This window comes from Elaeis guineensis, chromosome 7 (genome assembly GCF_000442705.2).
Source record: "Elaeis guineensis isolate ETL-2024a chromosome 7, EG11, whole genome shotgun sequence".
Classification (NCBI taxonomy): domain Eukaryota; kingdom Viridiplantae; phylum Streptophyta; class Magnoliopsida; order Arecales; family Arecaceae; genus Elaeis; species Elaeis guineensis.
In genome coordinates, this window is record NC_025999.2 from 87,261,170 (window position 1) to 87,279,844 (window position 18,675).

Sequence of the window (18,675 nt, forward strand, 5' to 3'; positions counted from 1 at the left end):
GAGGCCAGGGTTCAAGCGGTGGAGGAGTTCAAGGCCTCTGTGGAGATGAGGGACCTGAATGTCAAGTTCGGCCAAGAAGCATTCATCAAGGGATTCGAGCTCTGTCAGGAGAAGGTGGCCAAGAAATTTTTTGAGCTCGACCTCGGCTTCTTGGACGAGGCATCTGAAGACGAAGCCGGTCCCTCTCCCACTGCTACTACTACCACAGCCCCTCTTCCGAGAACACCGAGCTCCCCAACTCCTATTCCAGAGGTCTGAGACCTCTGACCTTGTATTTTTTCTTCATTGCAATTTTTCTTTTCCTCCTGTCTTTAAGAAATATTTAATTAATAAAATTGAGTTTCTCCTTTTGGAGGGCTTCTCCATTCCGCTCCTCCCTTTTTTCTGTCTTGCTTTATGCAATGAGATACGCCTTGACGCCTTTATCTCCCGATGGCAGCGTCCTGCCGAAGCGCTCCCCCTGCCACAAGGGATTTCGCTGAAGTCCACAATCCGACGTCTGAAGAAGAAAGTTCATCATTTAACAAAAAGGTCGAAGGAGATGGATGGCGAGCTTCGCAGGCTGAGGAAGAGCCACTCTGAAGCCACCGCGGAGGCCACCCACCTTCGGAACCTCCACGTGAAGGGGATCATGGAGTACAGCCGGAGGAAAGCGAACTTCGAGAAGGAGCTCGAGGAACACAAGAAGCGCACCAGCGATCGATCTTGGGCTCAAGCTGTCAAGATCAGTTCTCTCAGGGTGGAGCTGTCGGCTGCACAGGAGAGGATTAGCCAGTTGGAGGGAAGCTCTTTCCGACTTCTGACACGGGTCGACTGCGATCGAAAATGGTCGAAGAAGTTCTCCGACCTTCAGCAACAGCTCCAGGATGCCGAGGTGAGTTATGATGCGTACCGGGCCGGCTGGTGGAGGAAGGTGGATGAATACAGGGGAAAGCTTAGGATGGCGACTGACGAGGTTGCCCGCCTTCAAAGGCAGCTAGCTGAAGGGGCTCAGTTTGCTTCCGTTTGGGATTCTGACGAACTCCAGTCCCTGAGAAGAACCGTAGAGGAGCTATCTGTCGCCCTTGGGGAGGAGAAGGCCGAAGCGCAGCAGTTGAAGATCCAGCTAGTGTACGAGCAGCGGGCAGTCAAGGATGCGGAGGCAGAATCTGAGATCCTGAGAAAGAGGCATCGAGAAGCGGAGAACGAAAGCCAGTGACTTCATCGGAGGTACATGAAGATATTAATGAGAGAGAAAGAATTGGAAGGAGAAGTCGAAAACTTAAGGCACTCCCTGATGAGGGCCGAAGCCGAAAGTTCGAAGTCGGAGGAAGTCGAGCCCCCTTAGGGCTCTTTTTGTCCTTCGTCCCTCTAAGTGTCTTCTTTTGTCGCTTGTCTGCTCGTTGTCGCCGTTGTTGTTTTTTATTTTTGTCTTCTTCTTCCTCTTCTTTTTCTTTCTTTTTTTCTTTTCGATCTTTCAGACTCTGTAACGCACATTTTGCTAATGAAATGAAAAGGCCTTTGTTACCTTATCTGTACGTCGTGTTGAATTGTCGTGCGCCAGACTCCTTTCATTTTTGTCCCGTGCGATGTAGATGTCGTTCGAAGGTTCTTTGTTCATCCTTGCATTAGGTCGTCATCATCGAGTTTCTTGTGCTTTTGAGTGGTTCGGCATCGACGCCGCTTGGAGGTTCCTTATCACCGCCGTGTCGATTTGCCTTTTGTTCACGACTGTAGATCTTACTTTCTCTTCCTTGAGGTTCTTTGTGCTTTTAGTGTAGTTCGACCTCCGTTTTTCGTTGGGGTAGCCCGCCGCTGTTCCTTCACATTTTTCTCCTTCTTCTCTCTCTCTCTCTCTCTCTCTTTTTCAAGGGTTCTCCCTGGCTTTTTACGGAGTCACGGTAGCGTAGAAGGGTCACCGAGGAGGTTTTCTTCTTTCTTGTCGGGTCTCAAATGGTCAGACCCCTAATTGGTGTCGAGACGAGGTTCTTCCTCTATCTCTGACGTGATCGGTTTCAGCTCGGATTAGAACGAGGTTCTCCTTCTGTTCCTAACGGGGCTGTAGGGGCACATATGGGCGCTGTATGGCCCTCCCCCCATCCGGTCTATAAATAATCGGACCTTCGACCTTGCTCATGTTAGGGCAAGGTTCTCCTCCTGTCCCTAACATGGCTGTGGGGGCACATATGGGTGCTGTACGACCTCTCCCCCCATCCGGTCTACAAATAATCGGGCCTTCGATCTTGCTCATGTTTGGGCGAGGTTCTCCTCCTGTCCTTAACATGACTGTGGGGGTACATATGGGTGCTGTATGGCCTCTCCCCCCATCCGGTCTACAAATAACCGAGCCTTCGACCTTGCTCATGTTAGGACGAGGTTCTCCTCCTGTCCCTAATATGGCTGTGGGGGCACATATGGGTGCTGTATGGCCTCTCTCCCCATCCGGTCTACAAATAACCAGACCTTCGACCTTGCTCATATTAGGACGAGGTTCTCCTCCTGTCCCTAACATGACTGTGGGGGTGCATATGGGCACTGTATGGCCTCTCCCCCCATTCCGGTCTACAAATAATCGGGCCTTCGACCTTGCTCATATTGGGGTTTGTTTTTGCCATCCGACGGGGTCGTCCCCTGTCGTTATGAGTCTATGCAAAAAAGGAAAAAATATGCAAGTCTGAAAGAAATCTTGATTTAAAGCGTTCAATACATTTACAAGTTTTCAAACCCTAGGGCTGTGGAAGGTCTGCTTCCTGTCAAGGTCCTCCAGAGATGGGTTGATGATCCCAATTGGGGGTCGATCTCTGGGCTGCTCTTCCCTCCTTGGCGGCTCAGGCTACGGCAGGGCTCTCGATCGGTCCTCTCTACCCTCAGACTGGTGTCGAATGAACCTGTCGAGCCGGCCTCGACGGATGAGCTCCTCGATCTCATCTCGGAGCTGAATGCATTCCTCCGTGTTATGGCCGTGGTCACGATGGTAGAGGCAGAATTTATTAGGATTGTGCTTCCCGGGGTGTGTGCGCATCCTTTCGGGCCTCGGGAGCTGCTCCCTGACTTCCATCAGCACCTGGGCCTTTGATGCGTTGAGGGGGGCGTAGCTGCAGAACCTTCCTAGGGGGGAGCTCCACCGAACCCGACGCTCCGGGCTTCCCTGCCTACGTGCTCGGGGAGGAGTCTGGATGCGCTTGTGCCCGGGAGGATTTCGGGATCGTGGCCGAGCTTCCCTTGGCCTTTTTTCAATTGCGGGCTTGCTCGAGTCTCCCGCCTGCCGCTCTCTCGCAGTCTCCTCATCCTTCATTCTGAAGGCTTCCTCTGCTCGGGCGTACCCTTCGGCCCGAGCCAACAGATCAACAAAATCTCTGGGTACTTCTTTTCCAAGGAGAATAAAAGGTCGTTCTTCTGAAGGCCGTCTTTCAAGGCGGCCATAGCTACCGATTGGTCCAAATTTCAGACTTCCAACATGGCGATATTGAAACGGTTGACGTAGACCCGGATGGACTCCCCCTCCCTCTGCTTGATGTTGATGAGGGACTCCGAACCCTTTCAGGGGCGCCGGCTGCTAACAAAATGGGCCACAAACTGGTGGCTCATCTGGTCAAAGAAAAAGATGGTACCCGACTTCAGCGTCGAGTACCAGTTTCTCGCCGCTCCCTTCAGGGTGGATGGAAAAGCCGGCACAGGATGGCGTCGGGCGCGCCGTGAAGCAGCATCATTGTCCGGAAGGCCTCCAGGTGGTCAACCGGGTCCGAAGTCCCGTCGTAGCTTTCAAATTGAGGGAGCTTGAAGTTTGACGGGATCGGTTCCTGCATGATCATTTGAGAAAAGGGAGGGTCAGTACAAATATCCTCACCATAGCGGGGGGTGCGTGGCGGAGCTCCTCGATCCGTCGGTTCATCTCCCGGAGCCGTTGATCCAGAAAATCCTCTCGATTGCAAGTCTCGAGGTTCTTCTAGTAGAAGGGAGGTAGGGATCTCCCGGGGGTAGAATCGTGATCCGACTGAGGGCTCTCCACCCTCAGATTTGTCCTTTCGGGGAAGACGGGGCGGCTGGCCCAAGTAGCCCGCCCTACCGTCGGATTTTGAGGTTCTAGCGACGCTCTCTCCAGTCACATCGACGGCTGCGGTTGCTGCTGCTGCTGCATGGCCTGCACAGCTTCGGTGAGGCCTCTAACCTGCTGAGCCAGTAGGTCGAATTGCTCCGCGCCAACTGCCATCGCCGGGGGAGGAAGAGGAGGCTGAAAAATTGAAGGTGAGACTGGAGCCTGAGATCTGGCCGTAGATCGTCGCGTGGATGCTCTGCGGGGCGGCATCGGGCAAAAATCTAACGGAGAAGGAGAAGAGGATGCCGGGAAAGATGACCAGAGGTGGTCCCGTTGAGTGCTCCTTTAAGAACAAGGGTACTGCGAAGGTTCAACCCCTCCTTCTAGCGCCAATCCTGTTGGTGCAAAAATTTGCCTGCGTCGGAGAAGCTGGAGTCGAGGGAGTCGCGGTCGTCGTCGGGACCTGCAAAAGAAGTCTAAACCAGAGTTGGGGTTGCTCCGGCAAGATCCTCCGACGCTCAAGTCAGTTCTCTGCCTCAACAAGAATGGAGTGCTCGAACGAAAATTTTAGCAGAATTTTGAGATAGATATTAGAGCTTAGAGAATAACGTATCTGGGGTCCCCCTTTTTATAGACAGAGGGTGCAATAGGCTGATGGCGACGTTTTGTAACCGTCTGTCAGTGGACCGTTCGGAGCCAGGAGGGGTCTGTCACGAAGAGTAGTGGAGCGAAATCGTGGCCATTACTGTGGCCTACCACGTGGAGCCTGTTATGGGAGTGGGACGGCGTCCGTTGTCGTGACTTACCAGAGAGTGGGAAGACTGCGCGGTATCCATCGCAGGAAGTGGAGCAGAGTTGTGGCCGTTACTGCGGCCTTCAGGGGTGATGGAGCCGTGCGGAATCTCTTGCAAGAAGTGGAGCAGAGTCATGGCCGTCATGCGGCCTGCCAGGGGGTGATGGAGCCGCACGGAATCTGTTGCAGGAGATGGAGCAGAGTCGTGGCCATCACTGCGGCCTGCCAGGGGGTGATGGAGCCGTGCGGAATCTGTTGCAGGAGGTGGAGCAGAGTCGTGGCCGTTACTGTGGCCTGTCAGGGAGTCTAGGCCTGTTGGCTGAAGCTCGATTGAAGCGCTTGACGGAGGGAGGTGGCTATCCATCTGGAAGGAGCTCGAATGTTGCTGGCGGGTCGTCCACCGTTGGGTGCCTTGAGCGTTAGTACTATAGGCGAGGGCCATCTGCCATAGAAGTCAGGGGCGAAGTCCGGCTCCCGTAGGAGTCCGGATGCAGTTTGCCTGCAGTAGAAGTTGGGGGCGAAGTCCGGCTCCCGTAGGAGTCCGGACGAAGTTCACCTGCAGCAGGAGTCGAGGATGAAGTTCGGCTCCCGTAGGAGTCCGGATGGAGTCTACCTGCAGTTGAAGTCGGGGATGAAGTCCGGCTCCCATAGGAGTCCGGACGCAGTCTACCTACAGTTGGAGTCGGGGACGAAGTCCGGCTCCCGTAGGAGTCCGGACGGAGTCTACCTGCAGTTGAAGTCGGGGACGAAGTCCGGCTCCCATAAGAGTCCGGACGGAGTCTACCTGCGGTTGAAGTTGGGGACGAGGTCCAACTCCTGTAGGAGTCCGGACGGAGTCTACCTGCAGTTGGAGTCGGGGATGAAGTCCGACTCCCGTAGGAGTCCGGACGGAGTCTACCTGCAGTTGAAGTCGGGGACGAAGTCCGGCTCCCATAGGAGTCCGACGGAGTCTACTTGCAGTTGGAGTTGGGGATGAAGTCTGGCTCCCGTAGGAGGCCGGACGGAGTCTACCTACAGTTGGAGTCGGGACGAAGTCCGGCTCCCGTAGGAGTCCGGACGGAGTCCACCTGCAGTTGAAGTTGGGGATAAAATCCGGCTCCCGTAGGAGTCCGGACGGAGTCTACCTGCAGTTGGAGTCGGAGACGAAGTCCGGCTCCCGTAGGAGTCCGACGGAGTCTACCTGCAGTTGAAGTCGGGGATGAAGTCCAGCTCCCGTAGGAGTCCGGACGGAGTCTACCTGCAGTTGGAGTCAGAGACGAAGTTCGGCTCCCGTAGGAGGCCGGACGGAGTCTACCTGCAGTTGGAGTCGGGGATGAAGTCCGGCTCTCGTAGGAGTCCGGACAGAGTCTACCTACAGTTGAAGTCGGGGATGAAGTCCGGCTCCCGTAGGAGTCCGGACGGAGTCTACCTACAGTTGGAGTCGGGGACGAAGTCCGGCTCCCGTAGGAGGTGGTCGATCATCGGGGAAACTTGGGTGGAGTCCGGACGGAGTCTTCTTGCTGGTCGGACGCCGGTAGAATCCCCGAGGGGTCACTCCTGACCCGAACTTCGGCTGGGGGATATTTTATACCCAACACAACCTAATATGGTAAATTATGATTATATAATTATAACATATGAGATTGTGATTGTAGAAATGAGCACCTCAATGGCAGGAGAAATATCAACAGGAAATAAAAGGACAAAGTGCATAAGAAAATGGGGTTCTACGGAGGATGCCAAGCTAGTTAAGTCATTGGTGAGTTGGTAACTCAAGGAAGTTGGAGGGCCGACAATGGGACTTTTAGGAGTGGGTATTTGCAATAATTGGAAAGGCTGATGGAAAATAAGCTTCCTGGGTATGGATTGAAAGCAACACCTCATATTGAGTCTTGGTTTAAACTTTTGAAGAAGTAGTACAATGCTATCGCAGAGATGTTGGGACCTAACTGTAGTGAATTTGGGTGGGATGACATCAACAAATGCGTGACTTGTGAGGAGGATATCTTCAAAGAATGGGTTAAGGTACATTGGTATTATAAAGTTGTTCATATTTTATTTGAAAATTTTTCTTACTTACTACATTGCCCCATCTTTTTTTAATATAGGGTCATCCAAATGCTCACGGGATGAGGAATAAGCCTTTTTTCTTACTTTGAGGACCTGACTAATGTCTTTGGAAGGGATCGTGCTATCAGAATAGGAGCTAAAGCACCTGCCGATGCTGTTGAAGAAATAGAGATTGAGGAGCGACAATTTCCACACACACCACCAACTATCAATGAGAGTCAAGAAGAAGAAAGCAATTATGCTAGTCAGAGTTTCATGATGTATACTCTACAAATGACTGCTAATACTGAAGCTACAGGTCCAAGTCGGCCAACCAAAACTAAGAAAGCTAGGTATGAGACAATTGAGATAGTGAGAGAGCTTACATGTGAGATGACTAAGGTAGGAAACTTGATGGCAACTGTTAAAGACCAAATTGGCAAATTGGCTTCATATTTTAAACATAAGTCTAAGGCTGTAGATAGAAGAATGGCAGTGGTATCTGAGGTGATGAAGGTGCAGGATCTTTCTCAAGTTGAGATTCTTAGGGTGGGTAAAAAAATTGCCACAGATCCATTGGAGACTGATTACTTTTTCAGTCTTCCAGAGGATTATAGACGGGCATATGTTTTAACTCTTTGCTTGCCTGATTTCAAAGTGGAATATAGCTAAGTCGTTGTGGGCCTTGTGCATCCATTTTGAATATTATATATTGGGTACCTTTTTGGTGAAGACCTTATTGATAACAGTGTATGCAAACACTATTTTTGGATCAACTATAAATTTATGTTTTGGATGCTAATTTCTGTTTCTTATTTCACATGATGTAAGCTGGTTACTTTTATGGATTTAGATGGTTATTTATATGGATAATAATTATTACAGTAAAATAATCTATTTTATTTAATTAAGATGGATCTATCTCAGGCTCTTAGCCAAATTGATCTGTTTCAGTTGAAATGGATAGGTTTTGCTGAAACAGTCAAGTTTTACCAAAAACTCACAGTCTTGTTTGAAAGTAGCATTAGTATTTGATTGTGGCTGATCATTATAGATCTGATGTCTCTTGGACTTTTATTTCAAATGTTATAATTTGGTTGATGTCGATAAATTTTTTATCTATAAAGTTTGTTTATATTTATCTGTTATCTCATCAGGCCTAGACTGACAAAATGACAAACAATTTGAAACCAATATATCTTAGTATAGCTATTGGTACATTGAACAAAATATTAAAATAGTAAAAATTTGAAATAAAAATTATTTGTCATTTTGTCAAACTTTTATAATCAAAGAGCATTTTGATCATTTACATACTGATACGCATATCAATCAGTAAATATCTTGTGTTATAATATGCTAACAATCAATAGCTTCAATGATGGTTTTAGTAGTTAAATTAATAAGATCAAAAGATTGTGTAAAATAAGATGAAAAGATTGATTTTCTTGAGACAAATACCATGATTATATTTAAACAAGTAGTTAGATTAGAAATCTATGTATAGCATACAAGATCAATTACTATAAATTAAAAATAATAATGATGTTCATAATTTTACAAATATATGATTGTGGAGCGTATAAATTCTCAAAAATATTATTTAAATATTATCCTTATAAGTATTAATATAATTTTATATAAATATTATCTTAATATTTATATTAATATAAATAATATAATATTTATAATATATTAATATTATTTTAATATTCATTCTAATTTAATATTTTTATTAATATTAATATAGAATATATATATTAATATTCATATTAATATAATACTGTATTTAATATTATATTATATCTATTTTAATAATATCAAGATATTAGTATTATATAAATATAATATTAATACATATATTAGTATTATATCAATGTAATAAATTATTATTATATAAATATTATAATATATTATATTATATTTATATGAATATAAATATAATATTATTATTTATATATAGTTTGAGAGTAAAAATGTATGGTCTCATATATATTAAGGGTATAATAGGTATTTTATATAGTTTTCTCAGGAAGATAGATATTCAACCAAACATAAGCACTATGGAATATGTCACTCCTCATGACCAACCAAACATGTCAAAATTATATTCCTAAGAAGTAACTTCTGGAAAGTAGAAAAATTCTTCCTGTGAATCAAACAATCCTATATTATTCTGTATTCTAGATGGCAACAGTCTGCAGGCAAGTAAGACTACATCTATTGCTCATTGTTTGCACGTTGTTAGTTGGTCGTCTTTTGAATATGCAGTATTTGTGGATGTTATGGACAAAGCTGATTTCGTTTTTAAGTATATAGGGATGCTTCTCATGATGTATTTTTGGGTATATTTGTGAGATTCTACATCTTTCTCTCCTACTTCTGTGTTATTGTCTACCTGCTACAGAATCATCTACAGTCAGGAAATATGGAATTCTATTTCACTGTTTTAGCTTGCTCCCGAAATCGACTTCAAATGTTTCATTGCTCCAACCTGCTCATTATACAGTTATGGATTCTAACTTCTATGGATATGAATCTGCTTTTTCACAGTCTTATACGATTTTTTAAATGAAGTTTTCTACTATTATATTTCTACACAGATTTTTTGGATTCTCACAATATTATATATATATATTTTTTTTGAAGCTTCATGAAAAAGTTGCTTTTTTAACATCTATATTTATTTCCATCTTATAAGCTGCGGTTGCTTCATTCTTCGGCTTGCGTTTTGTTTTTGCTTTGCAGACTTTTTTATTTTTGTACCTAAACATTACATTTGCCATAGTTAATAAATTATCTCACATTTTTTTTATCAAAAAAAAAAAATCTAAACATCATTTACACATCATAGCTAGCCTTAGCAAACCAAGTTAAAGGTATCACTGTAGTTTGATTGAGGTCGTATCGAATCATCAAAATGACCCACAACTAAACCCAGGAACGGTGCTTGTTGCATGTAATCTTTTCGCTACCGTTCTCCCAAATCAATCGCAGTGCAAATCGAAAAGTTTTTTTTTTTTTACTTCAAATAATTTCAGGAACAAAAAACAAAAGAGTAAACCCTTCTTACGGTATGTTTAGGCATTCTCCTATCTCGTGCCTCCCAAGCCGCCTCTATCTATATATAAGCGTTTCTCCGGCCCTCTCCTCGCGGTTCCTCTCGGAACTCTGAGCCTGCCCTTCGGAAATCGCTTCGCTTTTACCCGCTGTAGAAGAAAAAGAGCGCACTCCTGGGTCTCAATCTCTCCGCCCGGATCTCCTCTCCTAGGCCGCCCCCTCCCGGCCGGTACTCTGGCCTTTCAGCCAGGTTCCCCTCTTTCTTTGCCCGGTTCCTCTTTCGGGGTTTTGTTTTGATCGGCCCTTAACTTCCTTCTCGTTGGATCAGATCCTCATCCTCCGGTCGTTGGAAGAAATCTTTACATGAATCGAGGCTGTTTCGCGGTAATAGACCTCGATGATTTCTTGAATCGAAGGGTTTGATCTCCTTTTCACGTTCCCCTACCTGTGATTGGGTTTGGGACTCCTAGGGCATCTCAAGAGGACGGGAGGAGCTTGGTCCGATCGCTAGATTTGTTAAAGACTGCACTTGTTGATTCTGGACTGGGTGAGAGATGCCGCGGACGGTATCTCGATCTCCTTCGTACAGGAGAAGGCGCTCTCCTTCTCCCTGGTACAGCAGCAGGAGAAGCAGAAGGGATCGCAGCCGCTCTCCTTACTCTTATAGGTGATCTCGCTTGAAATCACAAACCTACAGCGTAGCCTTTTCTTTCTTAGATCTAAATTTCCTCTTTTTCTAATGCATCTTGTTCCGCAAGATTCCAGCTTATGTCTGTGTATACCTTTCTGCTTCTACTTCATAAGAATACATTGTATGAAGGAAGATTGAATGAAAGCAAATTTTGTTTCATCCTGTCGGAGCATCAATCCACATGTAAGACTGATTGCTTGATCGAGTTAGAAGTTCTTACCAGGCTGCAGTTATCCATTGTTCGAGTGGTATATGATATCTTCTTGCAGTCAGAATGGAAAATAGTGATTATTTTTTGTTTTTATAAATTAGAGTGCTGAAGGTTTTCTGTTAAGTGTAGAAATATATTTCCATTGCTAAAAGCATAGTGATTGTGGCTTTGACTGGTGCTTGAACACGATTTTTTTTCTTCTTTTTTTTTTTGCCCCGAAAAAGGTGGTGAGTATTTGGGAGAGTCCTTTATAGATGCATGTTGGTCTCCAAAACTGGTTATAATGTCAGAAAGCATTTTTGTATTGGTTGTTTTGGTTTGATTATTTCCTGGTGTTTGGTTGAAGCTTGTTCAGAAAGCATTTTTGTATTGGTTGTTTTGGTTTGCTTATTTCCTGGTATTTGGTTGAAGCTCGTTCATAGAGATATTTGGTTAACTTGGTGCTGCAGAACAGTGCTATTAATTTCTTTAATGAGATACAGAGGTTGCAATCATTTCCTTTGGCTGAGACTAGTTGAGACAGACAAATTGTTGGTTTCATGCTTGTGTTATGTCAACCAGTTCAATGCTAGTTAGCCTGCACTGGTTCTTAAGTTGCTATTCCCATGATCTTGAATGACGTGGATCAACACATTTTTGTGTGACCACTGATAATTCTAATGAAGACGAGACAAATAATTCACAAGGTGAACAATAAATCAGTTTGCTGAACTTTTTTGTTCGAAATCATTTCAGACTGCTTCTCCGAGTGATGTTTTCCCAAATTGATTCTCTTCTAATCAAGTGTGTTTTGTTCAATCTCGTATAATATTCTCATGAATTACAACTGTATCAAAGTAATTAGTTTAATGCCTCCATGGATGATCATTTGCTGTCTCTTAGATGAACGATGCTGAAAGTTGAAAGATGATGATCAGTGTGTTGCAGCTCTGTTACCATTGTCATCATTGTTGTTATTACTGTTTCAGATATGGTGAAAGGCACCACATCCTTATGAAGAAAAAGAATGTCATGATGAAAATGGTCATAATCACCAAAACTTTTCTTCTTAATAACAACCCAGCTGAAATTATTATTATCCATATACACCAGGATGCACCACATTTTTTATGGTGGTAATGGATGGCTTGAAAATAGTAGTCATGATTATGTAATTATTTGCTTCTTCATAATAGCCTCGCTGAACTTGATTTATCAACTTGAAAATTAGCAGACTTAATACAATAAGAACTGGAATTCTGAATGTGGGACAACAATATTAAAATTGACTCCCTTTTTATGGTTTATTTATCCTGGTTTGATTATTCTTGCCTCTTCTATAGAGGAGAATGAGATTTTAGATGGTGCTCTCGAGGGGGTTTACAATAACTAGCTGCATGATTGTGTTTTGCAGCCCAGCAGATGCACAGTAGTTTGAACATGATAATCGTGCTTTACTTATGGAATGGGTTGGTCTGTTCTTATGCAGTTTGTTTTATATATGTTATGTAGTACCCACATGTTTTCGTCTTTTCGAGAAAGTAATAGTTGTATTTTTTCCATGTTTAATGCCACGGTATAGTAATCTGATTGATGATCTTGTAATGATATTGATCTTCGAGGTCTTGCAGACAGTAGCTATGCAGTTTATTCAGTAGCAATCATACTTCAGTCACAATTTTGTTCACTTTGTCGATGGTAATAATCTCTATCATCCTACTTTAACAATGTCAGCAACTCTGTAGGACTTCTAACAGTGCATGAGATTAAAGAACCTTTGATGTTTGATTAACCATATGCATATGATTATGGGATTAAATCTAACATGAGTTCTATCTTCTCAAAGTTGTAAATGCTATTTATTACTGGATATATATGCTGTAAAAAACAAAATTTTGTAAGACTTTATGTTTTCGCTGCCAAAAAGAAAAAAGGACCCTTAAAAGCAGGTGGTGAATGCTCATGGTTATCCTTTGGTTGCTTGATTTGGACTTACAAGAGTGTTTTGGTAAAAGATGGAGCATACACAGATAACACTTAACAATGCTTGAGGTACCTGTACATGATATATTGTAAGTCAACTAGTCTAGTATTATCTTGTAGTTGAAATAAGACTTTGTCTTTCTTATTATATGTTTCAAAGATTCTCTACACTTTCCTGATAATGTATTATTTTATTTTTTTAGGAGAAAAAGTCGTTCTCCTTCCCCAAGATGGCGTAAAAGCCGTTCTCCAACCCCTAGGAGGCGCAAAAGTCATTCTCCATCACCAAAGCGGTACAGACGGCGAAGCAGGACCACCACAAGGTCTCCCATAGACAAGTCTCGAAGCCCTAGTCCTGGGTCAGTAGAGCGCCAAAATTCTATGGAGAAACAAAGAAGGGAAGAAGAAGAAAAGAAGCGGTAAATTCTTTAGCCCTAGTCGCTTGGGTTGAGTCTGGATTACAAGTCTGGGCCAGTTCTATGGTTGGATCTTATAGGTTGTTGACGTTGGACATGTAATTACCCAGATTACTTGCAAAAATATGGAGAAATTAGTCAGAGTGGCTTTTCATTGCAAAGAAGCAATTGAAATCAGGGGTATCAAAGGATGATCCCAAAAAATGAAAATTGTCGGGCAGGAATGGAATCGTTTCACGGATAGGCTACCTATAAATGACCTCAAGAAATGAGGGTTATTCTAGTTGCTTGGTGGACATCTTATTTAAGAATGCATTCTACTGTAAATACATGTGCATCATTTATCACTACAGGATAGATGAAGTAAATACATGCGCATCATTTATCACAACAGGATAGATGAAGTAAAATCACAGAGACTTGAAATCAGGTGGCCATAAACCTGAGAGATCGCGATGTGTAAGAAGGGGAAGTAACATCTTTGAATCATATAGGAAATAAAGGGTATTGTGTGATGCATCATCTTTGTTTGTTTATGTTGAAATGCTTGCATTGGAAAAAATGAAATTGTCATTTTAACTGTTGTAGGTTAACATATGACAAGTAGAAAAACTTCACTATCTGACTTTTAAGCTTTTAAACTGCTCTTGCTTTAATGAAATTTGTACTTTCAAGCCACCCATTTTACGTAAAAGAAGTAGGAAATCTATTGGGTTAGAGTTTGGCAACCAGTTAATGTGGAACAAGAGTTACTTTTGAACAATCATATCACAATAATATAAGTTGCTCGTCTATGTGTTGTCGAGGCGGCTCAGGATTTAGTTTGGACTGCCTCTAGATAGTATGATGATGGTGGTTCTTCAGTGTAACGGTCAGTGGCTCATAATAGTGGTTCTTCAGTGTCACTCTGAGTGGTGCTCACTTTCCTGTCATATGTAGTAAACAGTTGAGGCATTTAGCTATCATTTTTTTTGCGCTACAAACAAGCGAATGCGACACCCTGTTTTCTGTGCTTTGCATTTAAGTAGTTAGAATTTGATAGTGCGAGAACTGTGCTTTAATGTGAGAATTGAAGTGCTTACATGATTAGTTTTAAACCTGCCACAGGTTACTTGACATTCTTCTCCACAGGCTTTTCTGAAGGAAGCTACTGCTATAGTTCCACTTGTTATATTTGATGATGCAATTGGTGCCTCCTTTATCTACTGTTCACCAGTTTGAAAACTCATTTGTTTGGATCTGGATTCTTTAGAGGTATGCCTAAAAAGCATAAGCTTGTATTTAATATTACGATGATGGACGGGAAGGAAGGCTTAGCTGGTCATGATAATCGAAGCTTATCGTACTGCTTGCTGATATAGTTAGGGCTTTTTGTCTGGCCTCAAAGACATGTTTCCACATTGATCTCGGCGTTAATTTGTCAAAGGACAGTTCTTGTCTAACATGTTGCTTTTCCTAACAGGCGTCAAAAGGAAGCAGAACTAAAACTATTAGAAGAGGAAACTGCTACGAGGATTGAAGAGGCTATTAGGAAAAAAGTTGAAGAGAGTTTGAACTCTGAGGAGGTCAAGCAAGAAATACAAAGACGGATTGATGAAGGTCGAAAAAAGCTGCTTGATGAGGTTGCAGCCCAACTTGAGAAGGAAAAGGAAGCAGCTCTTGCGGAAGCCAGGCAGAAAGCGGTAAGTATTTTGTATGAAAACAAGCTTTATTGTGCACTTATCAACTTTACATACAAATGTTTTTTTTTTTTTTGATTGTTTTATCATCTAAATTCTCTGTTTTAGCGGGCATGAAATGCAAATGTCAACTTTATACAGGTTCTGAATTAGTTATGATCAGGTGGGATGCATGTTGGCTTGTACTAACTGGTCTTGCCTCTAAATTGGATATATTCCTGCTTGAGCTTTGCCGGCATTCAAATGTTCTTATGTCTATATACTAAATTCTGCTAACAGCTTTTAGCCTTTGTATCTTGTGATCTGAAATTTAAGAGTGAGCTTGTGTAAAATCTTAAAATAGATAGATAGATTACATTCTTGACAACTGCTTCCTCTATCTAAACTTGTCATTTGGTTGTTGGATGTGTTTTGATTTGGGGCTTGCAGGAACAAGAAAGGAGAGAGAGGGAGGAGTTGGATAAGATGCTCGAGGAGAATCGGAGAAGGGTGGAGGAGGCTCAGAGAAGAGAAGCTTTGGAACAACAGCAGAAAGAGTTGGAGCGTTATCAGGAGTTGGAGCGGCTCCAAAAACAAAAGGAAGAAGCTATGCGAAGAAAGAGAATGGAAGAGGAAGAAGAAAGGGCAAACCTGATGAAGCTGTTGGGTAAGAACAAGTCTCGTCCCAAGTTATCATTTGCATTTGGTTCAAAGTAACTGCCTGAAATGTCTGGCATTTATGATTTAAACGAAGCGATAGTTATGTAATTTGTCTTTGTTGGTCTCGTACCTGCTTAATTGGTGAGTCATGGGAGCTAAGTGAACGATGTACAATTTGTTTCTTGCTTAGGTATTATTATTTAGCCACTTGTGAACTATTGTTATAAAAATCCCATCAAGTCTTCATATTTCATTTTTTTTCCCGTTCGTTTTGCTTCTGCTTTGTATGCCTACTTTCTTTGCCAGGGTTGACTTGTATGGAGTCTTGTGCTTTTGCATTCTATTGCAGTTAGGATTTCCGCTCTCTTTAACTCTCAAGAACTGTGTTAAGACTGAAGATTTCATTGAAGAATAGATACGGCGGACTCGAGAGTTCTTCATTTTTTACTTTAGGATTCATTTTTACTTCATTTTGGACTGAAAATAATTGCCTTCAATAGGGATGGCAATGGATTGGATTTGGATTAGATCGGTCAATATTTGTATGTCTTATCATGAAAAAATTCATTTCATATCCATTCGTATCTATCTCATTAGGATCGGATATTTCTGTCTTATCTTAGACCGGATTGAGTTCGGTCTCACAAGAATCTTTCCAAACAGTCGGTCTCACAAGAATCTTTCCAAACCCTACAAACCACATGCTCCAAGATTAAGCTCTCAAACCTCAAGAGACCAACTCATTGCTGCAACTGCACGAATCCTATGTGCTTGAGAAGAAAACCCAGATGAAATCTATGGAATCTAGGAAACCTCTTGATCTCCCTCGGGTGCTCTCCTTCTCAATGGATCTCCCAAAAAGAGAATGAAATGAAGAGAAAAAGAGTCCAAAAAAAATGATAAAAAAAATCTTATTTTTAATTTTGTTTTTTTTTGTTTTTGTTGATTTTTTTTATTTTTTTTTATTTTTTTTTATTTTTTCATCCTTAGAAGTTTTAATCAACTGGGAGGTTTGGAGCGGAACGGGAAGCTTAGACGATGGGGTATTATATATATATATATATAAAAGAGTTTAAACAGTATATATACATTTCTAATCTTCAATCGCTCCACTTACATTGGGACCACAGGAAAATGATTGATGAACAAAAATTATATGTGGTGGGCACTATAAAATAGCATATGGGGTAGATTTTATAGTTTGTTATATTTTTTTTAATATCAATTTTAAAGAATAAATTTAAAAATTAAAATTTTTTTATTAATAATTATTAATCTCATGATTAAGGTATTTTTTTCTTCTTCATTTTAGCACATATTTTTTAGCGATACATATTATATGACCATCTAATATACATTAAATATATAATCAAGTGATACATACTATAAGCTTTTTTGATATATACCTACAGTTAAATTGATATGTAGTTTATCGAATTTAGTATTCACAGTACATAGTACATGACTATTGATACATATCTAACAAAATATTCATTCGACATTTCAATACACACCTTAAAGTAAAGCGATATACAGTTTTCAAAATATAGCACTCATCAGTATACAAAACATCAGCAAATGATACATACTAGACGGCGTATTGATACATATCATAATTTTTTTTGATATACACCTAGTAATGATCCAATACACACCTATAGATCAATTGATATATAATTTACCGAATTTAGTATCCATTAGTATACAGTATATGGTCAGTTAATACATACCTAACAAAATATTTATCCAACATTGCAATACACACCTCGAAGTAAAATGATATACAATTTTTTAGATATAAAGATTTGGAAAAGAAAAAAAAATTGGAAGAAGAGAAAGAGACTCGAGGAAGATCTCATAGATAGAAAAGATGATGCCATGGAATTTAGAAGAAAAGAAAGAAACCCGGAAGGAAGACCTTACGTAAGCTAATAGATGGAGAGACTTGATGAGAAAAAAAAAAGATATGGACAGTCACAATGAAATATTGAGAGCCATGAAAAAATTTGGACTACAAAAAAATCAGATCCATCGGAAGTGATCATTATGAAGCTAAGAAGACTTGCCCAAGAGCCCCTCATTTTGGAAGGGAACTCTCTTGTTTTGGTTCAACATGGCTGCCGAAATGATCCACGATCATATTGTGCTCGAGAGAACTACATTCCATGCACCCCGCTGAGCAATAGCGGCATCGCGCCTGAACTAACGAGAGCGGGTACTCGTTTTAAGAACAAACCACCAACATCAATTTTGTTATGTGCGGGCAACGGGGTCCTGCTAGCTTTGTTGTACCAAGGATGGACGTTTCCCAAGTCTGGTGGCGTGAAAGGACAGCTTCCCATAATTAAATTCTCCAGGGAAGATATGGCTCTCATGCACAACGAACCACCATATGAATCTCCTGAGGGACTTGCTAAAATACGGCTTACCGGTCCTTACACATTCTTTTATAAGTAATTTTTTATGCATCATAGTGTAAAAAAAATATACCATTCTATCTAATTGATCATATAGCCATCATTTTTCAACATGCATTTAATATATGTAGATTCATTTTTTCGTTTGAAATTTTGAATGATGAACATATTCTTTTTTTCTGAAAAAAATTATGACATCTTGTATCATATTATGACATCCTACAGTCAAATTATAACTTTCTACACACAAGATATCATAAAGAAGAGAGAGTTATTTTCGTCATTTAAAAAACTCATAAATTTTCAAGACAAAAATGCCCTTATCTCTTTATAACTTTTGAAAGAAAATTTATGACATATACAGAAAATCATAATTTGACTACAGAATATCATAATTTTTTCAGAAAAATAAGATATTTTCGTCATTCAAAATTTTAAACGAAAAAATAAAATTGCAGCATTAAATACACTATTAAATATCGTTAGAAAGTAGTAGTTACGTACTCTAATATGATTAGGTAGTGCGCTCCACATCAATTTTATTGCATTGGACACGGTGCACAAAAACTTTCTCTTCTTTCCATTTAAACTCCAACATCCTTGCTAGGTTAAGAGCCCACATTTAGTCAAATCATCGTGATCATCCCATCCTTAGCTTCAAATCACAGATTAGCATTGATACCATTTATAATGATCCAAGACCTCACACAAAGGCTATCTAGAATGCAATATTTGGGTTCTTTGGAATGGTGTTGCCAAATTAG

The 18,675-nt window shown here is 41.5% G+C and overlaps 1 protein-coding gene and 1 pseudogene across 2 annotated transcripts; both read left to right on the forward strand.

Moving 5' to 3' along the window:
* The first annotated feature begins 6,444 nt into the window (after nucleotides 1-6,444).
* On the forward strand, nucleotides 6,445-7,508 carry LOC140859348 (uncharacterized; annotated as a pseudogene).
* A 2,453-nt stretch (nucleotides 7,509-9,961) lies between these two features.
* Nucleotides 9,962-15,747, forward strand: LOC105048709 (uncharacterized). 2 transcript variants are annotated; one of them, XM_010928128.4, is made up of 5 exons: nucleotides 9,962-10,146; nucleotides 10,225-10,563; nucleotides 12,964-13,179; nucleotides 14,639-14,858; nucleotides 15,285-15,747. In XM_010928128.4, the coding sequence occupies exons 2-5, from the start codon at nucleotides 10,451-10,453 to the stop codon at nucleotides 15,549-15,551; spliced, it is 816 nt and encodes a 271-aa protein (XP_010926430.1). In that variant the 5' UTR covers nucleotides 9,962-10,146; nucleotides 10,225-10,450; the 3' UTR covers nucleotides 15,552-15,747. The 2 variants fall into 2 exon arrangements, with proteins under 2 accessions (XP_010926430.1, XP_073117495.1); XM_073261394.1 differs by lacking the exon at nucleotides 9,962-10,146 and adding an exon at nucleotides 10,662-12,849 and having other exon boundaries at nucleotides 10,226-10,563.
* Nucleotides 15,748-18,675: the final 2,928 nt, after the last annotated feature.

What these genes read in the sequence shown, in the direction of transcription:
- LOC105048709 (XM_010928128.4), top strand. Translation starts at nt 10,451, where the DNA reads ATGCCGCGGACGGTATCTCGATCTCCTTCGTACAGGAGAAGGCGCTCT. An exon ending in CGCTCTCCTTACTCTTATAG is followed by an intron (nt 10,564 to 12,963) that starts GTGATCTCGCTT and finishes TTATTTTTTTAG; the next exon opens with GAGAAAAAGTCGTTCTCCTT. An exon ending in CGGAAGCCAGGCAGAAAGCG is followed by an intron (nt 14,859 to 15,284) that starts GTAAGTATTTTG and finishes TGGGGCTTGCAG; the next exon opens with GAACAAGAAAGGAGAGAGAG.